General features: G+C 38.3%; 1 protein-coding gene and 1 long non-coding RNA gene across 5 annotated transcripts in view; one reads left to right on the top strand and one right to left on the bottom strand.

Moving 5' to 3' along the window:
* The window catches only part of Chd1l (chromodomain helicase DNA binding protein 1 like), a 99,901-nt gene that overhangs the window by 38,131 nt on the left and 43,144 nt on the right, over window positions 1-18,626 (bottom strand). For 2 of the 4 annotated variants that reach the window (XR_004515066.1, XM_033758252.1), the window contains exons 19-21: window positions 18,196-18,266; window positions 16,086-16,200; window positions 13,760-13,892 (exon numbers count right to left, since the gene is read on the bottom strand). Coding sequence is in view for 3 of the 4 variants with exons in the window: in XM_033758252.1 (XP_033614143.1) it covers window positions 13,768-13,892; window positions 16,086-16,200; window positions 18,196-18,266 (311 nt within the window). In the remaining variant the exon portion in view is untranslated. Of the gene's footprint in view, window positions 1-12,053; window positions 13,893-13,928; window positions 14,253-15,335; window positions 15,445-16,085; window positions 16,201-18,195; window positions 18,267-18,626 lie in introns of those variants that run through there. The other 2 variants (XM_019207348.1, XM_019207349.1) reach the window with 2 other exon arrangements.
* LOC109118039 overlaps window positions 1,948-18,626 on the top strand; it is a 25,475-nt gene continuing 8,796 nt past the window's right edge. Inside the window, exon 1 of the long non-coding RNA XR_002025309.2 lies at window positions 1,948-2,010. This is a non-coding gene — a long non-coding RNA (uncharacterized LOC109118039). The remainder of the gene's footprint in view (window positions 2,011-18,626) is intronic.

The following is an 18,626-nucleotide window of genomic DNA, read 5'->3' as shown; positions in this document are numbered from 1 at the left end:
ATTTCCTTTTGTGAAAGTTTGAATTTGAAAACAATGTTAAAAAAACAGCAAAATTAAATGGGACACAGAGAAGGTTAAATGCTAATTATGAGATGCTTGCTAGAGATTGACGCTGCCCCTAAAAGACCCCTAAACTTTACAAACCCATCGGTGAGTACTTGTTCTTTTTTTGCTTCTGTGTCTTTCTCTTCCTGTTAATGTCTGACAATTGTTAATTGGTAATTTGTGATCCGGATCATTTTGGAGGCCGGAGGTCCAGGCAGATGTGCTAATGGACTCCCCGCCACAGGGGCTAGAGACATCCTTTGCCCTTGTGGTAAGAACTCCGTCTCTCTGTGTACAGGTAGGGAGATTGATTCCCCCCCCCCTCCTCAGGACCCTCTGGTCAAGGCAGAGTTCTTCTGGTTTCAGAAGAGGAGATTAAGAAGATTCCCTGACAGAGTCCCTGGTTCTTTCGGTTTGTTTGTCTTACATTCTGTTTGGCCTCTTTTGCTCTCTTGTCTGTTCACTTATCTTGAATTTTCTGGCAGGATGAAAGAAAGCTCATCTACCCACCTCCCCTTGATTTCCAAGAGGTCCATGGGATTTCAGCTGACCTTAGACTCCACATAACTAAGAAAGAAATTTCAAAACAACCCAGCCTTGGAGTTGCTCAAGCTTCTGCTCTGTGACAATCAGCTGCTAGTAAAAACTATTTAGTTTTGGTAACACTTCTTGTACATTGCAAATTCTTAAATTGCGATTATAGTGTTAACTTGCTCTTTTCTAAAAACTCAAGGTTAATACTGTTGTATTGGCAGCTAGTCAAATTTTAAGATGTAACAATCTGAACAGAAAAAGGACACTTTAAGCTGAAGTTTGTTATAGAAGGTTAGTAGTAAATGAGTTTGTTGTAGAAGGTTAATAATAAATGAGACAAAAAATATTAGGAAAGCTATAAGTAAGAGTTATACTTTTAACATAAAAGGTTTTTGTATGTTTGTCTTGTTAAAAACAGGTAAAGATATACAAGACCAGAAGGCCTAAGTATGTAGAGGTGTGTGGAAATGATTTATTTATGCTTGCTTGTTGGTTTTAAATCTGTTATAAAAGGTTTACATTTACAGTCAAGAAGAGCTTTCATTCCTTTAACCCTAATTCTACAAGAGATCTTTGTTAATTTTGACCTGCAAAAGTTTTGACTAGTCATAACTAAAAGATTTTATAATTCAAATGGCCAAAACCATCTGAGTGCACTCTAGTTTAAATTGTCTTCTATGTTTGCCTGTCTAAATGTTCAAAAGTGTTCAATTATGTTTTTGATCAAAATGACGTCAAATACAAGTAGATTGTTGAGTTCTATACCCTGGTTTTATAGGTTAAATAAAAAATTTAAAGATAATTAAATATAAACTTTTAAGTTTGGGTACACTCCTGTTGGTGAATAAAAAAGCAGCTGCTCAAAAATTTTATTCTGATCTTTGTTCACTAATGGGAGCCACAAAAATAATTTTATAAAAAGATATGCCTTGTTAAATGTGTTAAAAATGTTTACATTGGTTATCATCAAAGGGCTGAATTCTAAATATGTTATTATAACATGTCTATGATGGGTTATCTTAAAAAAAAAAAAAGGAGGGAAGAAGATCCTATTGATACAAAGCTACATTACAGGACATAAGATTTCATATAAGTATAATAGTTATTGCTACTTTTCTGGTATACAAAATGTATTCATGTTGTCTGACCATGCAGGTTTTTCAACATATTGTTTATGATAATAACCTTTTGGTCCAGGTATTCTCCCTTCTCCTCTGTTCCACCTACTTATGGTTACAGGTACATTTATAGACCCATCACTATCCCTAAACAGCTTAAAGCTGGGTTTCCACTGAAGAGACCGGATTGGGACCCCAACACTGAAGCAGCAGAAAAAACTCCAGGATGTGTCTTGGTGTACAAGCAAGAATTTCATTTCCAAAAAGCAAAATGTGACCATCTTCTATCCGGAAAAAGCGCAAAATGGAACTGGTGAGCCCCTGCAATCCCTTCCCCTGTGTGAGGAAGAGACAAGGGTAAATAATAAAACAGTTTTGTAGAAAAAAATGTTACATGACTATGCCTCAGGAACAACAGTTTAATGACACGTCCCGAAAGTTCATGGTTTGGTCCCATGGGAATTCTACTACTCTGGGTCTATCAACAGGACTTTGGTAGACAAATTCAGGTTTTCCTCAAACGAACATTTGGAAACTTGCTGTTGCATTGGGAGAAATACATTTATGATCAGATGTCAAAGTTACTAGCCTTAGTTTCAATGTTTTTAACATAGGTACCTTTAATATGCGAAATACCATAAATAACTGTTATCTCAAGTCAAAGAACAAAAAAAGATGTCTTATGTTAATGCTCCTTATATGTTATTGGTAAGAAATACAGAGATTGTTTATGAAACTGATAATGACTATATCAGCTGTTTTAATTGTAAATTGACCAATTGTATATTCTCAGAAATGACTTCCTTTCATTCTGTGATGGTTTTGAGACAACCTTCCTTTGTAATGATGCCTGTAAAAATTAATGAGTCCTGGTATGAGGATCAAGGGTTATAAATGTTGATAGAGGTAGAGAAAGCTACGTATCAAGCCTCCACAACCTACGGTCTAATCCCTGCAGAGGCTGGTAGTCAAAGATGGGTAGGAAGTGTAGAGAAATATCCAACCTAAGACAGAGCATGAGTATTAAACTCTCATGGCTTGATGACGGGTAAGGGATTTCTCTAGACATTTCTCACCTAAGACAGGCACAGTCTTTCTGCTGAGCTGGGAAAGTCCCTGCTCTAAATATAATAAAAAGGGGGACTTGTGGGGGCCTGGGCCAAGGACTCTGCTTGTTAAACTTGTTTTTTGACCTTGCGATGGGACAAACTCGAAGAGATGGCTAAAGATCTGACGTTATCTGTAAGAGTCAGGTGCTTCCTGTTGCTGTGCCTCTAAAAGGAGTTGTTTCTGTGAAATAGATCAGACTTGTCTTGGTCTCCACTCAAGCTTGAGTGTTCTTTCCTTTTTTAATCCTTACTCCCCAACTCGGGCATGTTCGTGTTGTGACGGCTGGGCTGCCACACTTTTACAGTATACTTTTCATTTTTATCTTGAAGTTTGTCTTAGTCATTTCCTTGCTGCTGGGACAGAATACCTGACATTCACAACCCAAAAGAGGAGAGGTTTATTTTGGTTTATAGTTTTTAGAGTATTCAGACCACAGTTGGCTGGATTCAAAGCAGGAAGGGACTGAAGGAGGAAAGCTGCTCATGTCAAAGTCACTAGAAAGCAGAGAAGGGGGAGGATCTGGAGAGGGAGATACACGCTTTCAGGGCGTGCCCTCAGGACTTGTCTCTTGCAACCAGACCTTACTTCCTATAAGCACATTCAGCTCTGAACTCTCAATGGATTGACCCACTGAGGATACAGCACTCCCATGATCCAGTTGCCTTTCCAAGGCCCTGCCTCTGAGCATATGGGCCTTCTGGGTGATGCTCTAGATTTAAACTATAGCAGATTTCTACCTCCCTGCTTAAATTACTCATCTGTTCATGCATGTTTTCAACTTTTTCCATAGAGTCCTTAACATATGAACCATAGTTATTTTAAATTCACTCCTTGAATTCCAAAATGTTATACCTGCGTCTAGTTATAAACTTTGCCTTGTTTCATCAGACTGTGTGTGAGTCTTTTAGTATGCCTTATAAATGTTTGTTGAAAGCCAGATGTGATATACTCTAGGTAACAGAAATTCTCATAAAAGCTTTTACTTTGAAGTTTTAATCTGGCTAGAATTTGGGTTGCTTGATGTTTGCTGTAGATGCCAGAAGCTTCAAATTTCTCCATGTCCTTATTTTTTTCTCCTCCTTAAATACTGGCTATACCTTGCAGCTCTTCCAGCTGTAATCTGCAGTTATTATACTGAAACCCTATTGATATGGAGTTAAGATGCGAGGGAGGAAAAACTTCCATACCGTCTTGTAGTGAAATCTCAATGTTTTAGTAGGCTTGTGTCTCTAGCAGTGACTTCTCCAAGCATGTTTCATCTTCCTCTGGGTAAGACTGGAAGACCAGAGATAGTTACGTAAATGTCCTTTTCTGTAGGTAAGATAAGGCTCTAGTAAAGTCTTTGCCTTTAGAGAGCAGGTCTTTATTATGGAGAATGCTTGGGTATATTCCAAAATGGTTACCTTCCCCCTCTACTTTCCTGAGCCTTGAGAAAACATCTTTGGCTTTTTAGCATGACGACTCAATAACAGTATCTGGAGGTAAAGCCCACAGAAATGTGGATGCTGGTGGAAGGGGCTCTAATACTGTTACCTCCAATAGTGTCTGACTCACTTTAGATCATACTCAGCCTCCAGCAATTCAGCAAAATTACTATTTAAAGGTACCTCACAGTTCAGGGTGGCAGAGGGGCAGAGGCTTCTGCTGTAGGCAAGCAGATCTTGTCTGCGGGTCTGTTTGCCTCTTTCCAGATATCACTGTGGGACTTGCCTCTGTCACCTCGATTCTCTGATAGGCCCAAGAGAAGTGAATGACTTGCAGGGTTGTTTTTGCTTTAGGTTTTATCTTATTTGAGAATGCGAGTTACTGTTTCTGAGCTCTTTATATGTTAGAGCTAAAAAAGCAAGTCAAATGTATTTAACATCAGTTAACAAAGTTTAGTATTAAAAACTAATAGTTGCCTCAACTACTTGACAGTGTTAAATATGTTGAATTATATTTCTCCCCAGAGTGATGCCCAGACACAACTACTACCCACACCTGCAGCTTCCTGAGCCATGGCTTTCTGTGACTGATTCCAGGTCACTAGTCAGGATATCTTTTTTTACTTTCCAAAGGACCTATGAGTCCTACCTCAGTCACTGCTGTCCAAAGAGTCTCCAGTTTTCAGTTTCTCCAGTGCCCTAATTTGTGAGTATCTTGCTTGTGAAGCTCCCTTTCCTAGTGAGGAAGGTGCTAAAACTAGGTGCCAATTCCAGAGACCTGGCGGTCACTGCAGTACTGTTTTTCCTCAGGATGTTAGAGTTTCTTCCAAGATGCTGAATGCAATGGATCTGGGGTGCCGGAATCCAGCTTCCCTTTCTGGGTTTCTACTTTGGGTTTCCTTTCCATATTTGGTATGTTCATCTCCCCCATTTCTGAGTATCTGCTCTTCTCAGTTTACATTTTCCAAGCTTCATGCCTACTGCCTCTACTCAGCCATGATTACCAACACCCAAAAGTATTTAAAAAATCTAGAAATATACTCAGTCAGATGTTTTAAGTTTTTTTATTTGATAAATTATGAGAATAAATTTTTTGTTGTTTTTTGAGATGGGGTCTTCCCATGTAGTCCAGGATGGCCTTGAACTTACAGCAGTCCTCCTGCTTCAGCCTCCCAACTGCTGGGATTACAGGTGTATACCACCACACCCAACTGAGAACAGATGTTCTAATTCAATTAAAAAAATCAATTTAAACTGGTTAACATATATTGCTGGATTTGATTATGCAGTTTAAATTTTTTTTTTATTGCTACATGTTTGCAGTACAAAATGATGGCATTCCTCGGGGGAACTTGGTACATGAATATAACACATCTGATTTTTTATTCCCTTCTTCCTCCATTTCCTCCCCATTTGCAAAAGCTTATCTCTCTATTCCTATTATCTTTTACTTTGCTCTTTAATTATATTTTAGGCTTCCCATATAAGAAAAACCATACACTGTTTAAGCCTGTGTGTCTGATTTATTTCACGTAACAGTATGGTCTACAAAGTAGGTCATTTATCCTTACTAATGAGAACACAGTGCATACACTGTGCACAAATGCAACAAATTTATTAAAATTCTGTTGATAAACATACAGATCACTTTGAAGCTTTAGCTCTTACGAACTGTGCTGCTACAAACGTGGGTATGCATGTATCACTATAGTATGATTTCATTAACTCTTTCAGGAAGATATACAGAGAAGAGGCTTAACCTGGGTCAAACAGAATGCCTACTTTTAGTTTACTTTTCTTTTTGGTACTGGGGATCGAACTCAGGCCCTTGCACTTGTGAGGCAGGTGGCAGGACCACTGAGCCAAACCTCCGGCTCCCTACTTTTAGTTTTTTGAGAAATCTCCACAGAGATTTCCATAGTGGTTGTACTAGTTAACATTTCCATCAACAATGTAGAAGCGTTTTTCCTCCACAGCCTAGACAGCATTTGTCATTATTTGATTTCTTGGTGATGGTCATACTTTCTAGAGTATCTCAGTGCTGCTGTTTTAATTTGTATTTCTTTAATAGCCAGCATTGTTGAACATTTTTAAATGTATATAACGGCCATTTGTACTTCTAAGAATTGTCTAGTCACTTCAGTTGTCTATTTTTTGATTGGGTCTTTTATTTTGGGGAGTTTTTTTTTTTTTTTAGTTCTTTATAGTCTAGGTGTTAATTCTCTATTGGGTGAAACAGCTGGCAAAAATGTTTCCAATTCTGTAGGTTGTCTCCTCACTCTGTTGGTTGTTTGCTTTGATGTGCAGAAGCTTTTTAATTTGCTATGTTGGGAGCAATTCTACATAATTTTGGGGAAAAATCATTTCACAATTAAAATCATCATTAGGCCTAATTTTCCTGCCTACAGGCCAGCTATGTCACATCCAGACATAACTCCCAATGGTCCGGTAATGTTGTGATGCTCCAGGGAAAGATTAAATCAGCTAGGGGTGATTTAGCTCAGTGGTGCCACCACCTGCCTCACAAGCACAAGGTCCTGAATTTGATCCCTAGTACACACACACACACACACACACACACACACACACAAAAGGATTACACCAGCTGAAGACATCTTAGCAAAGAACAAATCTTCATGTGCATAGTTCCTCGTTCTAGTATTTTCACCCCCAGCTCTCTGAGCCACCTGTTACATTTGTTACTTCTGATTTACCAAATAAAGGTGTTGCAAGCTCCAGGTGTTTCATCTCTGCTGCCCAGAGCTGCATTGATCAGGCCCAAAACTCAGCTTCTTCTCAGTCTAATTTTTTTTTTTTTTTTGGTACCAGGGATCAAATTTAGGACCTTCCACTTGTGAGGCGCGGGCAGCAGCACCACTGAGCTTAATCCAGCTAAGCCTCAATTTTCTATCTTTTCTGTCTAATAAATTAATTCACCTTGTGTGTCGTGGCTTGCAGGAGACTGACTTGCTGCAGAGGTTCTAGTAACATCCCCTTTCCCTGTTTCCTACAGATATGATCCCATTTATTGATTCTCATTACTATTTCTTTTGCCGCCGGGGTTCTGTTCAATAAGTCCTTGCCTACACTTATGTCTGCAAGAATTTTACCTATTATATCTTCCAGCAGATTAATTGCTTGTTTTAAAATTTAGATCTCCGATTCATTTTGATTATAGTTTAGTACATGGTGAGATATGTGGGTATAGACTCAACCTCCTGCATGTGGATATTCAATTTTCCCTGTATAATTTACTAAAGAGATTATCTTTCCTCCAGTTTTTAGATCATTTGTTAAAGATCAAATAGCCAAATGTGCCTTGGGTTGTTTCTGCTTCCTCTACCTTGTTCCATTGGTCCACATGTTTGCTTTTGTGCCAGTACCATACTGTTTTTAGCACTGTAGCTCTGCAACATTACTTCAAATCTGGGATCATGATGCATTCTACTTTGCTTTTGTTACCATGACTGCTTCTGGTATTCTGAGTCTCTTGATTCCATATGAATTTTAGGATTTTCTCTAGATTAAAGAATGCCATTGATATTTTGATTGAGGTTGCATTAAATCTATTTGTCAGCTTTCGGAAGCATGGCCATTTTTACTGTATTGGTTCTGCCTATCCAGGAACAGGGACAGCTTGGCGGCGGTGTGCTGGGGATCGAACTCAAGACCTTGTACTTGCACTCGCAAGGCACAGTTTTCTATTTTCTGATGTTCCCTTCAATCTTTCTTATTGATGTAAATTTTTGTTGTAGAGGCTTTTCACTTTTCTTGGTTAGATTAATTGCTGAGTATTTAATGTTTCTTAATGCTCTTGTGAATGGTATTGTCTCAATTCTTTCTCAGTGAGTTCATTAGTGTACAGGAACACTATTGTTTGTTTTGTACCCTGCTACATTGCTGAATCTCATTATTGATTCTAGGAGTCTTTTAATGGAATTTCTTGAGTCTTCTTTGCAGATAATCATGTCATCTGCAAATAATGATAATCTGAGTTCTTCCTTTCCTATGTGGATCCCTTCTATTTTTTTCCTTACCGGTTGCTCTGGCTTATGTTCCAAGTACTATATTGAACAGGAGTGGTGATGATGGATATCCTTGTCTTGTTTCTGATTTTAGAGGAAAAGCTTTCAGTTTTTCCCCATTTAATATGATGTCAGCAGTGGAGTTGTCCTAAAAGGCTTTTATCATATTGAGATAATGTCCTTCTATACCTATTTTCTTCTGGGTTTATCGTGAACAGATAATGGCTTTTCTCAAAAGCTTTTTCTATATCTACTGTGATGACCATGTGATTTTTGTCCTTGTGCCTGTTTATGTGATAGATTACATTTATTGATTTGCATATGTTCAACCGTTCCTGCATCTCTGAATGCACCTCTACATCTCTGATACAGCCTACTTGGTCATGACTATGATCTTTTTGATGATTTGCTGCAGTATCCTCTTGAGGATTTTTGCACCTATGTTTATTAACAAGATTGTCCTGTAGTTTTTTGGTTGGATCCTTGTCTGGTTTTGGAATTAGGGTAATGTTAGCTTCTAGGAATGACTTAGAGAATACTCCTCTTTCCATTTCATTAAAGTTTAAAGAGTACTGGCATTAGTTTATTCCCTGAAGTTCTTGTAGAATCCATCAGGACCTGCACATTTATTAGTTGGCAGAGTTTAAATTATTGCTTCAACTTCATTGCCTGTTATTGGATTATTTAGGATTTATCTTTTTGTTCAGTTGTCATTTATATGTACTTAGGAATCTATCCATTTTCTAAGTTTTCCAGTTTACTGATATAAAGGTTTGTAAAGCAGTTGCTAATATCTTCTGGATTTTGACTGTGTCCTTTGTTCCTTTTTTATTTTGATTTGCATTAATTTTTATCTTTTATTTTTATTAATCCATGTTTGTTGTACATGATTACTGCACGCATTCACTGTGAAGAATTGTGCATGTACATAACACTTCTGATCTGTGTCCTTTTTTCCCTTTTTCTCATTAAATTGGCTAAGGGGTTTGTCTAATTTGTTCTTTCAAAGAATCAGCTCTTCAGTTCATTGATTTTTTTTTTTCATGTTTGTGTTAACTTTTTTTCAACCTAAATAACAAACAGAAAGCCTAAGGAATATGGAGTTTAATGGAGAGTATCAGGGAATTAAAATTCAAGATAGGCATGCTATGGAGAACACAAGCATTTCCAATAATATTAAAGCAAGCGGAAGTTTTTGAGAATAGGAGGAAGTACACAATTTGTTTTGTGATGAGGACAGTGTTTACAGGTACTTATTACAGGACTTATCAGTTCAGTAATGAAGACAGTGTCAGGCAAATGTTATTCTGCATTGACTCGCTGTTCTGTTGACTCATGTAGCAAGTTACAAAGTTTACAAAGTCCTTGATAGGAGTTTTGATTACAAGCCTATGAAGGTGAGATCCTTTCATAGAATGTAATAGTTGTAGTTGTCTATGCATGTGTGCATGAAGGCCCTTTTTATCTCTTGACTGTATTTTGCTTGGTTTTGATACAGTGGCTTCAACCTTGATGTTGACAATTTTCACACTTAACACTTCTATTGTTAGTTCCTCCAGGGCTAATTCTGGAGAAACCTGTCATCTTACCATGGTTGAGATACAATAACTGACACCCAAAACTTAAAGGAGAAGCTTATTGTGGCTAAAAGATTGTCCATAGTCCCCTGGCTCCAAGGCAGAAAGCATGGTAGAAGAGTCTGGGAAAAGGAAAAGTTGTTCACTTCATAGTAGCAAGGAAGGAGAGAGTGAAAGGAGGAACTAGGGATGAGATATATCTTTCAGGTAATGCCCCCAGTGACATACCTCCTACCATCAAGTCAGCTATAGCATCCCCATGATCCAGTTGTCTTCCAAAATGCCCACCTCTGACCATATGAGGCTCTTGGGGAAAATTCTAAACCATAACGGAGTTCATGCTAATCTGACACCTTGACAGGCATTAGAAAGTCCTTTCTAATTTAGTCCATCATCATCCAAAGAGTCAAAAAAATAATAATAATAAAGTCATGTTAAAAATTTGGTCTTTAAGAGCAGTGAAAAACTAAAGTTTTTTGTAGATGAGTGATGACATAATCAGATTTTATTTTGAAGAGACTGCCTACCTACTATACGCAGTCAGATTGGAGATAGAGGTAATACAAGGAAGTAGTTCAAAGATTCTAATGGTTATCCATAACAAGTATAATGGTGGCCTGAACTAAGGTGAAAGTGGTGATGGGGAAAAACAAACAATTTCAACAGGTCTGTGGGAAGCTACATTGATGATCCCTGGAGATTATTTCATTGTAGAATAGTATCTTTTTTGTGGGGGGTACTGGGGATTGAACTCAGGTCCTTGCGCTTGCAAGGCAGGCCACCGAACCGCTGAGCTAAATCCCCGGCCCTGTAGAATAGTATCTTGTCAAAGAAACCAAAGCAATAGTGTTTCAGCAGGTAAGATGCAGTGTCAGCAGTATCATACTACTTGGATGTCAAGATGAGAACTAAAAATCATTCCATAAATTTACTGAAAAGGACACTGGTATTCTTAACATGGACTCTTACTGGTGCGATAATATAGAAAGTTAAAATGGTACGGATTAAGGGGGGAGAGCAAAGAAATTAAAACAGTAAATACAGATAATTTTTTAAAGCTTTGGATGTGATGGGTGAGGAAATAAAATGAGAGTTTTTGTTTCTGTTTTCTTTTTATGGAGAAACCAGTCAGGCTATAGAACTTCAGGAACAGAAAGAATGGCTGTGCACTTTCTGGTTGGTGAAGGTCCTTCAGTTTTAAGACATCTTTGCTTTTTGAAATAAAATCAGTTAAACTTTGCCTTATACCTAGGATCATTTGTACTTTGTCATAGTGTGGCATTTGGTTAGCAATCTATTTTTGGTGTGGCTGTAAGTCTTCACCTTAATGTTACTGATATTTTAGTGAGAAGCAAGCAGAAGCTGGTGGTTTTGATACGCATTTCCCCAATGGATGATGATATTGAGCATATTCTTTATAATTTTTGGCCTTTTGTATTTCTTCTTTTGAAAATTGTCTATTCATATCATTTGCCCATTTTTAATTGCTTATTTTGGTTTTGGTCTCTTTTTTAAAAAATTCTTATATATTCTAGGTATTCTCTGTCAGATAAATAGTTGACAAGTATTTTTTCCCATCTTGTCAGCTGCCTCTTTACTCTGTTGATTGTCTCCTTTGCTGTACAGGTTTTAAGTTTGATGTAAGCCTGTTTGTTGATTTTTGTTTTCTTGATTTGCCTGTACCATACCTTGAAGTACCTCCCTTGTTTTCTTCTAGTAGTTTCAGAGTTTTCAGGTTTTACACTTAGATCTTTGATCCATTTTGAATTGATTTTTGTACAGGGTGAGAGATAGGGTCATTTCAATATACTGTGTGTGGATATCCAGTTTCCCTAACACCCATTTGTTGAAGAGACTGACCTTCAAAGTTCTAACGTATGTTTATGTGTCCTTTGTCAAGAATTAGTTTGCTATAAACTGGGAGTAGTAGCACACACCTATAAGCCTAGCACTCTGGGAGGTTAAGGCAGAAGGATCACAAGTTTGGGCCTAGCCTGAACTTATCAAGACCCTATGTCCATATGTTCAAGGGTGTGGCTCAGCTCTGAAATTTCTTTATTGGTGTTTTGTTCAGTTGATCTAACTCTTTGTGAAGCCAGGGGTGTTAATAAAATCCTCTACAGATTGCATTACTGGTTTTTTTGTTTTGTTTTGTTTTGGTTTTTTTGGCACGGAGGATTGAACTCAGGTCCTTGTGCTTTCAAGGCAGACAAAGGAACTACTGAGTTAAATCCTTCTTTGTGATCTTTTGTTAATTTCAGCAGTTTTTGTTTTATGAAGATAGGTGCTCCACTTTCACTTCCCCCTCTTTGTCTATTTCCTATGCACACTATGACAGTTTATTTTTGTGGTTGTTTTGCAATGAGGTAGGTTGGGTGGGAGGAGTGTTAGACACTAAGGAAGAGGTTGAAGGGGGAATACTGGTAGATAAAGTTAATATGGGGTCTGATTTTGATATTCAAGTACTTTGAGTTGAAAGGTTAGTACTGACAGTTATCAGAAAATATGGGGGCAAGGGTGACATGGGAGAAAGGATTATGTGATTGAGGAAAGCTATGTGATGTCAGAGCCTGATGACAGGACAATAAGGTAGGTAAGATACGGAAGAGCCAATGGCTTAGGATCGGTTATATTTGTCATCCGATGCAGAATTTGGGAACGAATCAAAATTCTGCCAGATGCTTTTGTTTACAAATCAAATTGTCTGTAAACAAGTGTTTGTTAACCAAGGTATTACTGTATATATACACATGGAAAATTATTAAGCCATAAAATGAATGAAATCTTGTGCATAATAAAAAAAAAAAATAGAACTGAGGACATTCAGTGAGATAAGCCAGATTCACACAATTCTCACTTTTGTGAAAGCTAAAAAAGCTGATCACATAAAAATGGCAGAACAAGGGCTGGGATGTAGCTTAGTGGCACTGCACCTGTCTGGCACATGGTCCTGAGTTTAATTCCTGGTACTGAAAAATGAAAAATAGTAGAACAGAGGCTAGCAAGATGAGGAAGAGTGAGGCTTTAAAAAGGATAGACAATGAGTACTAAAATACTATGGGATACAGGGAGTAGCTGTAATGTTTTATAGAACAGTAGAGCAACAATAATATATAACAATTCAAAATAACTAGAGAGGAGTTTGAAAGTTCCCAACACTAAGAAATGATATCTAGGGAGACAGAAATGCTAATCACTCTGATTTGGTCATTATACACTATATACATATGTGGAATAATACTGTACTCTATAAATACATATTTATAGTTTTTTAGTTGACTTAAAATATATGTTAAAAGTTGGTGGGAAGAATAGTGGATAGAAGGCAGTTAGAATCACTGTAAGAAGTTTTAGGAAAAAAGGAATCATGAATTTGGGGTCTAATAGGTCTTCAGCAAAGATGCTAAACTTCTGAAGGGCGAAGGTGTGGGTAGAGAGCTAAACAGAACTATAAAACTCGAGTGCTAAAGGCACTACCTTCCTCAGGTCATGGTACTAGCTCTGTGCTCCCTAAGAGAGTTCCCTACATCAAGCCAGAGCTATACCTTCTGAAGCAGCCTCGACAGCCCTTGTGGTATTGAGAGGCTCAAAGCAGAAGAGATTAGGCTGGTTGGGATGGTTGTCCAAGAATGAGATTTCACACACAGAAATGTGAAAAGCCACAACTTACACAGTCCTCCCTCCACAACTCCTCCTCTAGTGGTTTTGGCCTTTTCCAATACTACTAGTCATTCTGTGCTGGTTTTATGCCATTTCCACAAGTCACTCTTGTACTGAAGTTGAATTAGATTTGATGGGTCAGAGAATGCAGATTTTGGGGTTTTACTGAAATCACACTAAGCCAGTGGGTTTTATTCTGGACCCTGATGTTGGGCAATGCAAAAAAGAAAGGCAGAAACTCCACTTGACTGGATCAAGAATCTTACTTGGCAGCTTACTGAGTCCAGTCTTCTGAAGGTGCTTCCTTTTCCCAGAGCCACCCTGTTCTATTACCCTCGTATCTCTTCAGTCTAGATAAGTCTTTCCTCTGCAAAGAAAGTCTGGTGGTGAGGAAGAAAACTATATAGAGGGGAAAGAACACAAGGACAAGGAAACTATTAGAGAAACAAAATGTATTTTTATGCAAACTAAGGGCAAGGGCTTTCCCCAGTAAGTAAGGCATCCCTGTATTACAGGTACCAGATCAGAGTAACACATCCAGGAGAACAAAGTTCAAATTCAGAAAATAGACTATCTCAGAGATCCACCAGATCCTGATTGTTTTTCAAGTACTCTGACAGTTACACTGAGTAAATAGCTTACTAGTTGGTTGCTAAAGACCAGATTTAGTATTAGGGCAATTGTTAAGGCACCAGTTATGTTGAGGAGGAAGATGGGGACTGTGAATGAATAGATCCCTTGCTTCTAGGAAAGTAATATCTGGTAAGGATGGTCAAGAAAAATATATTTCAACTTTAAACTCAACATTACCCAAACTACTAGTTCCCTAGTTAATCATTAAATAGCCATGTTGAAAGTAGTATACCTTAATTTCTTTTTTCCATATCATAAAACACTTCCACTATTGTTAGCACTAATTGCTGCTCATGTAATGAGTTGTACTAAAACTCTTGATTCTGCTTGAACTATTCAAGTACATAAAACATGACTTTGCTAAGCTGTTTTTTTTTAAATAGTGATTTAAGTAGCCTGAAGGCTATCACTGAGTGAACTAATTTCAGCAAGGATCTAAGTAAAAAGATGGAGTTTGTGCACAATTATAGCAGTTGGAGGTTAATTCAGCTTCTTCTAGTGAAATGTGGATGCAGTATAATAGTTCAAACATGCTAACATATAGCAAGGAGGGCATGAGAAAAAAATATAACCTAGCTAAATTATGACTTCATGGTCACAATAAATTTCACACAGCTTCAAAGAATATCAAGAGGTTCCAAAAATAAAATAGTGCACTTGTTTATTTTACTAAACAGTGTAAAGTTCTTAGAATCTGTCCCTGGTGCACAGATCTGAAGGATCCCTAGAGAAGTGGTAAGAAAAAAACATGCTACCAAATGGCAATTGTTTAGTAAATTCCCCCCTTCATATTTTAGTCTTTCTCTTGTTTGGATTTTGTTTTTTGTTTTTTGTTTTTTTAGACAAGGTCTCACTATGTAGTTGAGACTGACCTGGAACTCACTATGTAGCGAAGGCTGGTCTTGAACTCACAGCGATCCTCCTGCCTCAGCCTCCCGAGTTCTGGGATTACAGGTGTGCACCAACACACCTGACTTTTAATCTTTCTCTTGACATCCAGAATATTTGGGTGTATTTATCTCCTTGGGTGTACACACTAGACATACACAAGTTAGAATGTGCTTCTTAATTTTTGTCTCATTGAAGGGGGGCAGAGTAAAGAATGTGAAGGAGAGAACCTGACTGTGGATTAGCCAGCAACACCAGAAAATACAACAGATTTTCCTTCTTCAGTTTTAAGAACAAAGTATTAATACTACAAAAGGATACATGTAAGTTGGGATGCCTCTTGCAGCCAAATGTTTCCTAATAAGACGCTCAGTGCCATACCAGTTAAAACCCTTCGTAGCGTGCCCAATGCGTGGAAGATGAACACTTGCTATTAAAAAGAAAGTAACAGATCACAACCTCTTCACTCATCTAAAGTTGATTAATGAGTAGAAAATATAGACAGGAGAAAAGTGACTGTTCCATTGAAATTATGTAATGTCAAAAATATTCTGAGGAGAGGTTGGGAAAAGGAAAAGTTACTCGGTTGAGCATGAGGACCCACTGAAATAAGTTATGTACAATGGAAATAGAATATGACTGGTAGTGCAGCTATAATTAAGTGAAGATTCTCAAATAAGCCAAGCAATATACTAGGTTTGGAAACAAAACTAAATTTTTTGACAGAGATTTGTCTGTTATGGGGGACTATGACTCTAACAGAAGGTATAATAAACAGCACTTCCCAGCCATACACGGCCAAGTTACTGCATCTCTAGTCCTCTGCATCCTCATCTATAAATCATGGTAAAAATACCCAGTGGATGGACATAGTTCACAGAGGTAACAGATACAAAAGCGACTTAAAAAGGAAAAAGGCTACACAGATACAAATGACGTGGCTGTTACTTCTGGTGTTTAACTTTGGCATGCAAACTGAGCAGGGTCTTGGCATTTCTCACCTCCCTTTAAAAGTCACATTCCATTCTAGAAGCTGAAATTTGGTTCCTCCTAAGCACAAATAGAACTTACCTTTCTTTTTTTTTGCTGCTAAAAATATCTTCTTCAGGCCCTCTTCTAGGGCTGTCATCTTAACGCCAGACAAGACGTTGGCACGATCCCGGTGCTGAGCCACAATCAACGCCAACTGGGAGGAACAACCATGAAAAACTGATGTGACATAACACAGTGACACTGTCCACTCCGTGATCTGCCCTTGGGAGGCCCAGTTGCTTATGGGCCACTCAGGGTTAGCTCCACCTTGGATGCTCTGCAATGTCCTGCTAAATGTATGGCTTTGTGGCCCATCTTAAGTGGTCTTTCTTCTTCTTTTTCCTGTTTTTAAGATATTTGGTTAAAACCAGCTGGGAATAGTGGCACATGCCTGTAATCCCAGTACTGAAGGAAAATGAGGCTGGATGATAGCAAATTCAAGTTCAGCCTGGGTAACTTAGACCTTGTCCCAAAACTAAAAAAAAAAAAAAGAAAAAGAAAGAGATACATATATTAAGATCAGAGTCCAAAGCCTGTACTTTCTAAATGCTCTCAAGGGTAAAAATTTTTCAGAATCTTAGGAGTAGATTACATTTTAGAGGTTCTTGCATTCTAGGCTTCTTTCTTTCTTTAAGTACCAGAGATCAAACTGGGGACCTTGCACTTGTGAGGCACTAAGTGCTCGGCCCTATTCTAGCCTTCTAATTGACACTTGAGTCAGCTCCATCTCTATACAAACACTCCCCACCCCCTTCACCCCGGTGAGGACAAAGTGCCATACTTCCCACCCTACCCTACCTGGGTAGAGCTGGAGAGAAGCAAGGGCACTTCCGGGACCAACCTCCCTGTAGTCACATCCTAGACATGGTGTACAATAGCCTGTACACAGCTTTCTTGAGTCACTCGACTCAGATTCTTTTGCACAGACACTAGTGTTCCCATTTTTTTTTTTTTTTTAGCATTTTAGAAATTACTGAATGACTAAACAGGAACCCCTTTGTTATAAGCCACACAGACCACCAGCCTCAAGAGAATGAACCCATTTCAGCCTAAATTTCTTTTCCACATCCATAAAATATGGCACAAAATTCAAACATGAATTCAGGCCTTGCAAAGCAAACTTCCAGAATTCCAAAGGACAAACAAGAGATACTTAATATGAAAAATGAAGAGTTTGATACGAGCAGAGAAAGTGTGGGTTGGCTCTACTCCTATGCATATGGCTGGCTAGAAACACAATTTTCTACAGAAATTTTCATGCAATGAATGATGACTGAATGCCCCAGAGTTTCAGTCATGTTTTCTTACTCAGTCAGTGAATGTTCACCGAGCGTCTCTGAGCCAGAACTGTATGGGATACTAAGGATCAAGACAGAGGAAGATTCTCTATACATGGAGGGCCTGCTGGTTAGGCCAGAAGACAGGAGGAAAGAGTAGAGGACAGTGTTTGAGGGACTGTAACGGACCAGGGCAGTGACATGAAATGTGGGGCTCCACTTCTTTATGGGCTGAACTGTATTCATATATTGATGCTCTAATCCCCAGTACCCTGGACTGTGACTACATTTCCAAAGGGTTAAAACAAAATAAAACAAAAAAGAGCCAGGCATAGCGGCACATGCCTTTAATCCCAGCATTCGGGTGGCAGCAGCAGGAGGACCACTATGAGTTGGAGACCAGCCTGGGCTGCGCAGTGAGTTCCAGATCAGTCTTAACTACATAGTGAGACCATCTCAAAAAAATAAAACAACAAACCAAAGGGTTTTTATAGAGATTATTCCATTAAAATGAGGCTATTATGGTGGGACTGAATACAATCTGATTTGTGTTCTTTTAAAAAGAGGAAATTTCGACACAGAAAGACCAGGAATACAAATACACAAAGGAAAGATGGTGTGCGGATCTGCAAGCCACAGAGAGAGACCTTAGAAGAAACCAAACCTCCTGACACTCTGATCCTGAACTTGCAGCCTCCAGAACTATAAGAAAAATATCTTTCTATGGTTTAAGCTTCCTAGCCTGTTGCTCTCTGATACGGCAGTAAACTACCATAATACTAGGAACACCAGTGTGGGAAGGAGAAGTTTCAAAAGACACTGATACAAAGCAAACTTTAATTCCAGTAGAGTTTTCTTTTGTTTTTACTCACCAAATCTTGCCCTTTGTTTCTTGACTGTTTATCATCAATGGGAAATAAAAGGACAGCTCCCAAACTTAAGTCTGAGATTAAAAAGAAAAAGAAAATAATACATTTACTAAGGACCACTGAAAGTGGATTATTCTGAATGCACTTTATGCCTTCCTTTTCCGACTCCAATTAGGTTTTGACCTCCGGGTCCTTTTAGGATCTTTCATACTTTCTGACTCCTGACCTCAGTCATCACCTTGTGTATTCACCTGTTTCCCTCCCAAAGTTTTATGTTCTCTTAATTCAAGTCCTCCTGCAGGCTTTGGAAAGTGAATACAAAAGGTGGACGTATTTGGGGGACAAAATGGGAAGGACTTCTATGAGCTTAAAATTATTTTGGAAATCTTTTTTGTCTTAAAATCATTCAAATATAGCCTTGTACTATATCTATT

The sequence above is a fragment of the Fukomys damarensis genome, unplaced genomic scaffold (assembly GCF_012274545.1).
Source record: "Fukomys damarensis isolate Sample0158 unplaced genomic scaffold, DMR_v1.0_HiC HiC_scaffold_33, whole genome shotgun sequence".
In the NCBI taxonomy this organism is placed as follows: Eukaryota; Metazoa; Chordata; class Mammalia; order Rodentia; family Bathyergidae; genus Fukomys; species Fukomys damarensis.
The sequence above is the reverse complement of the archived record's forward strand: the minus strand, read 5'-3'. Positions and strand labels throughout refer to the sequence as shown.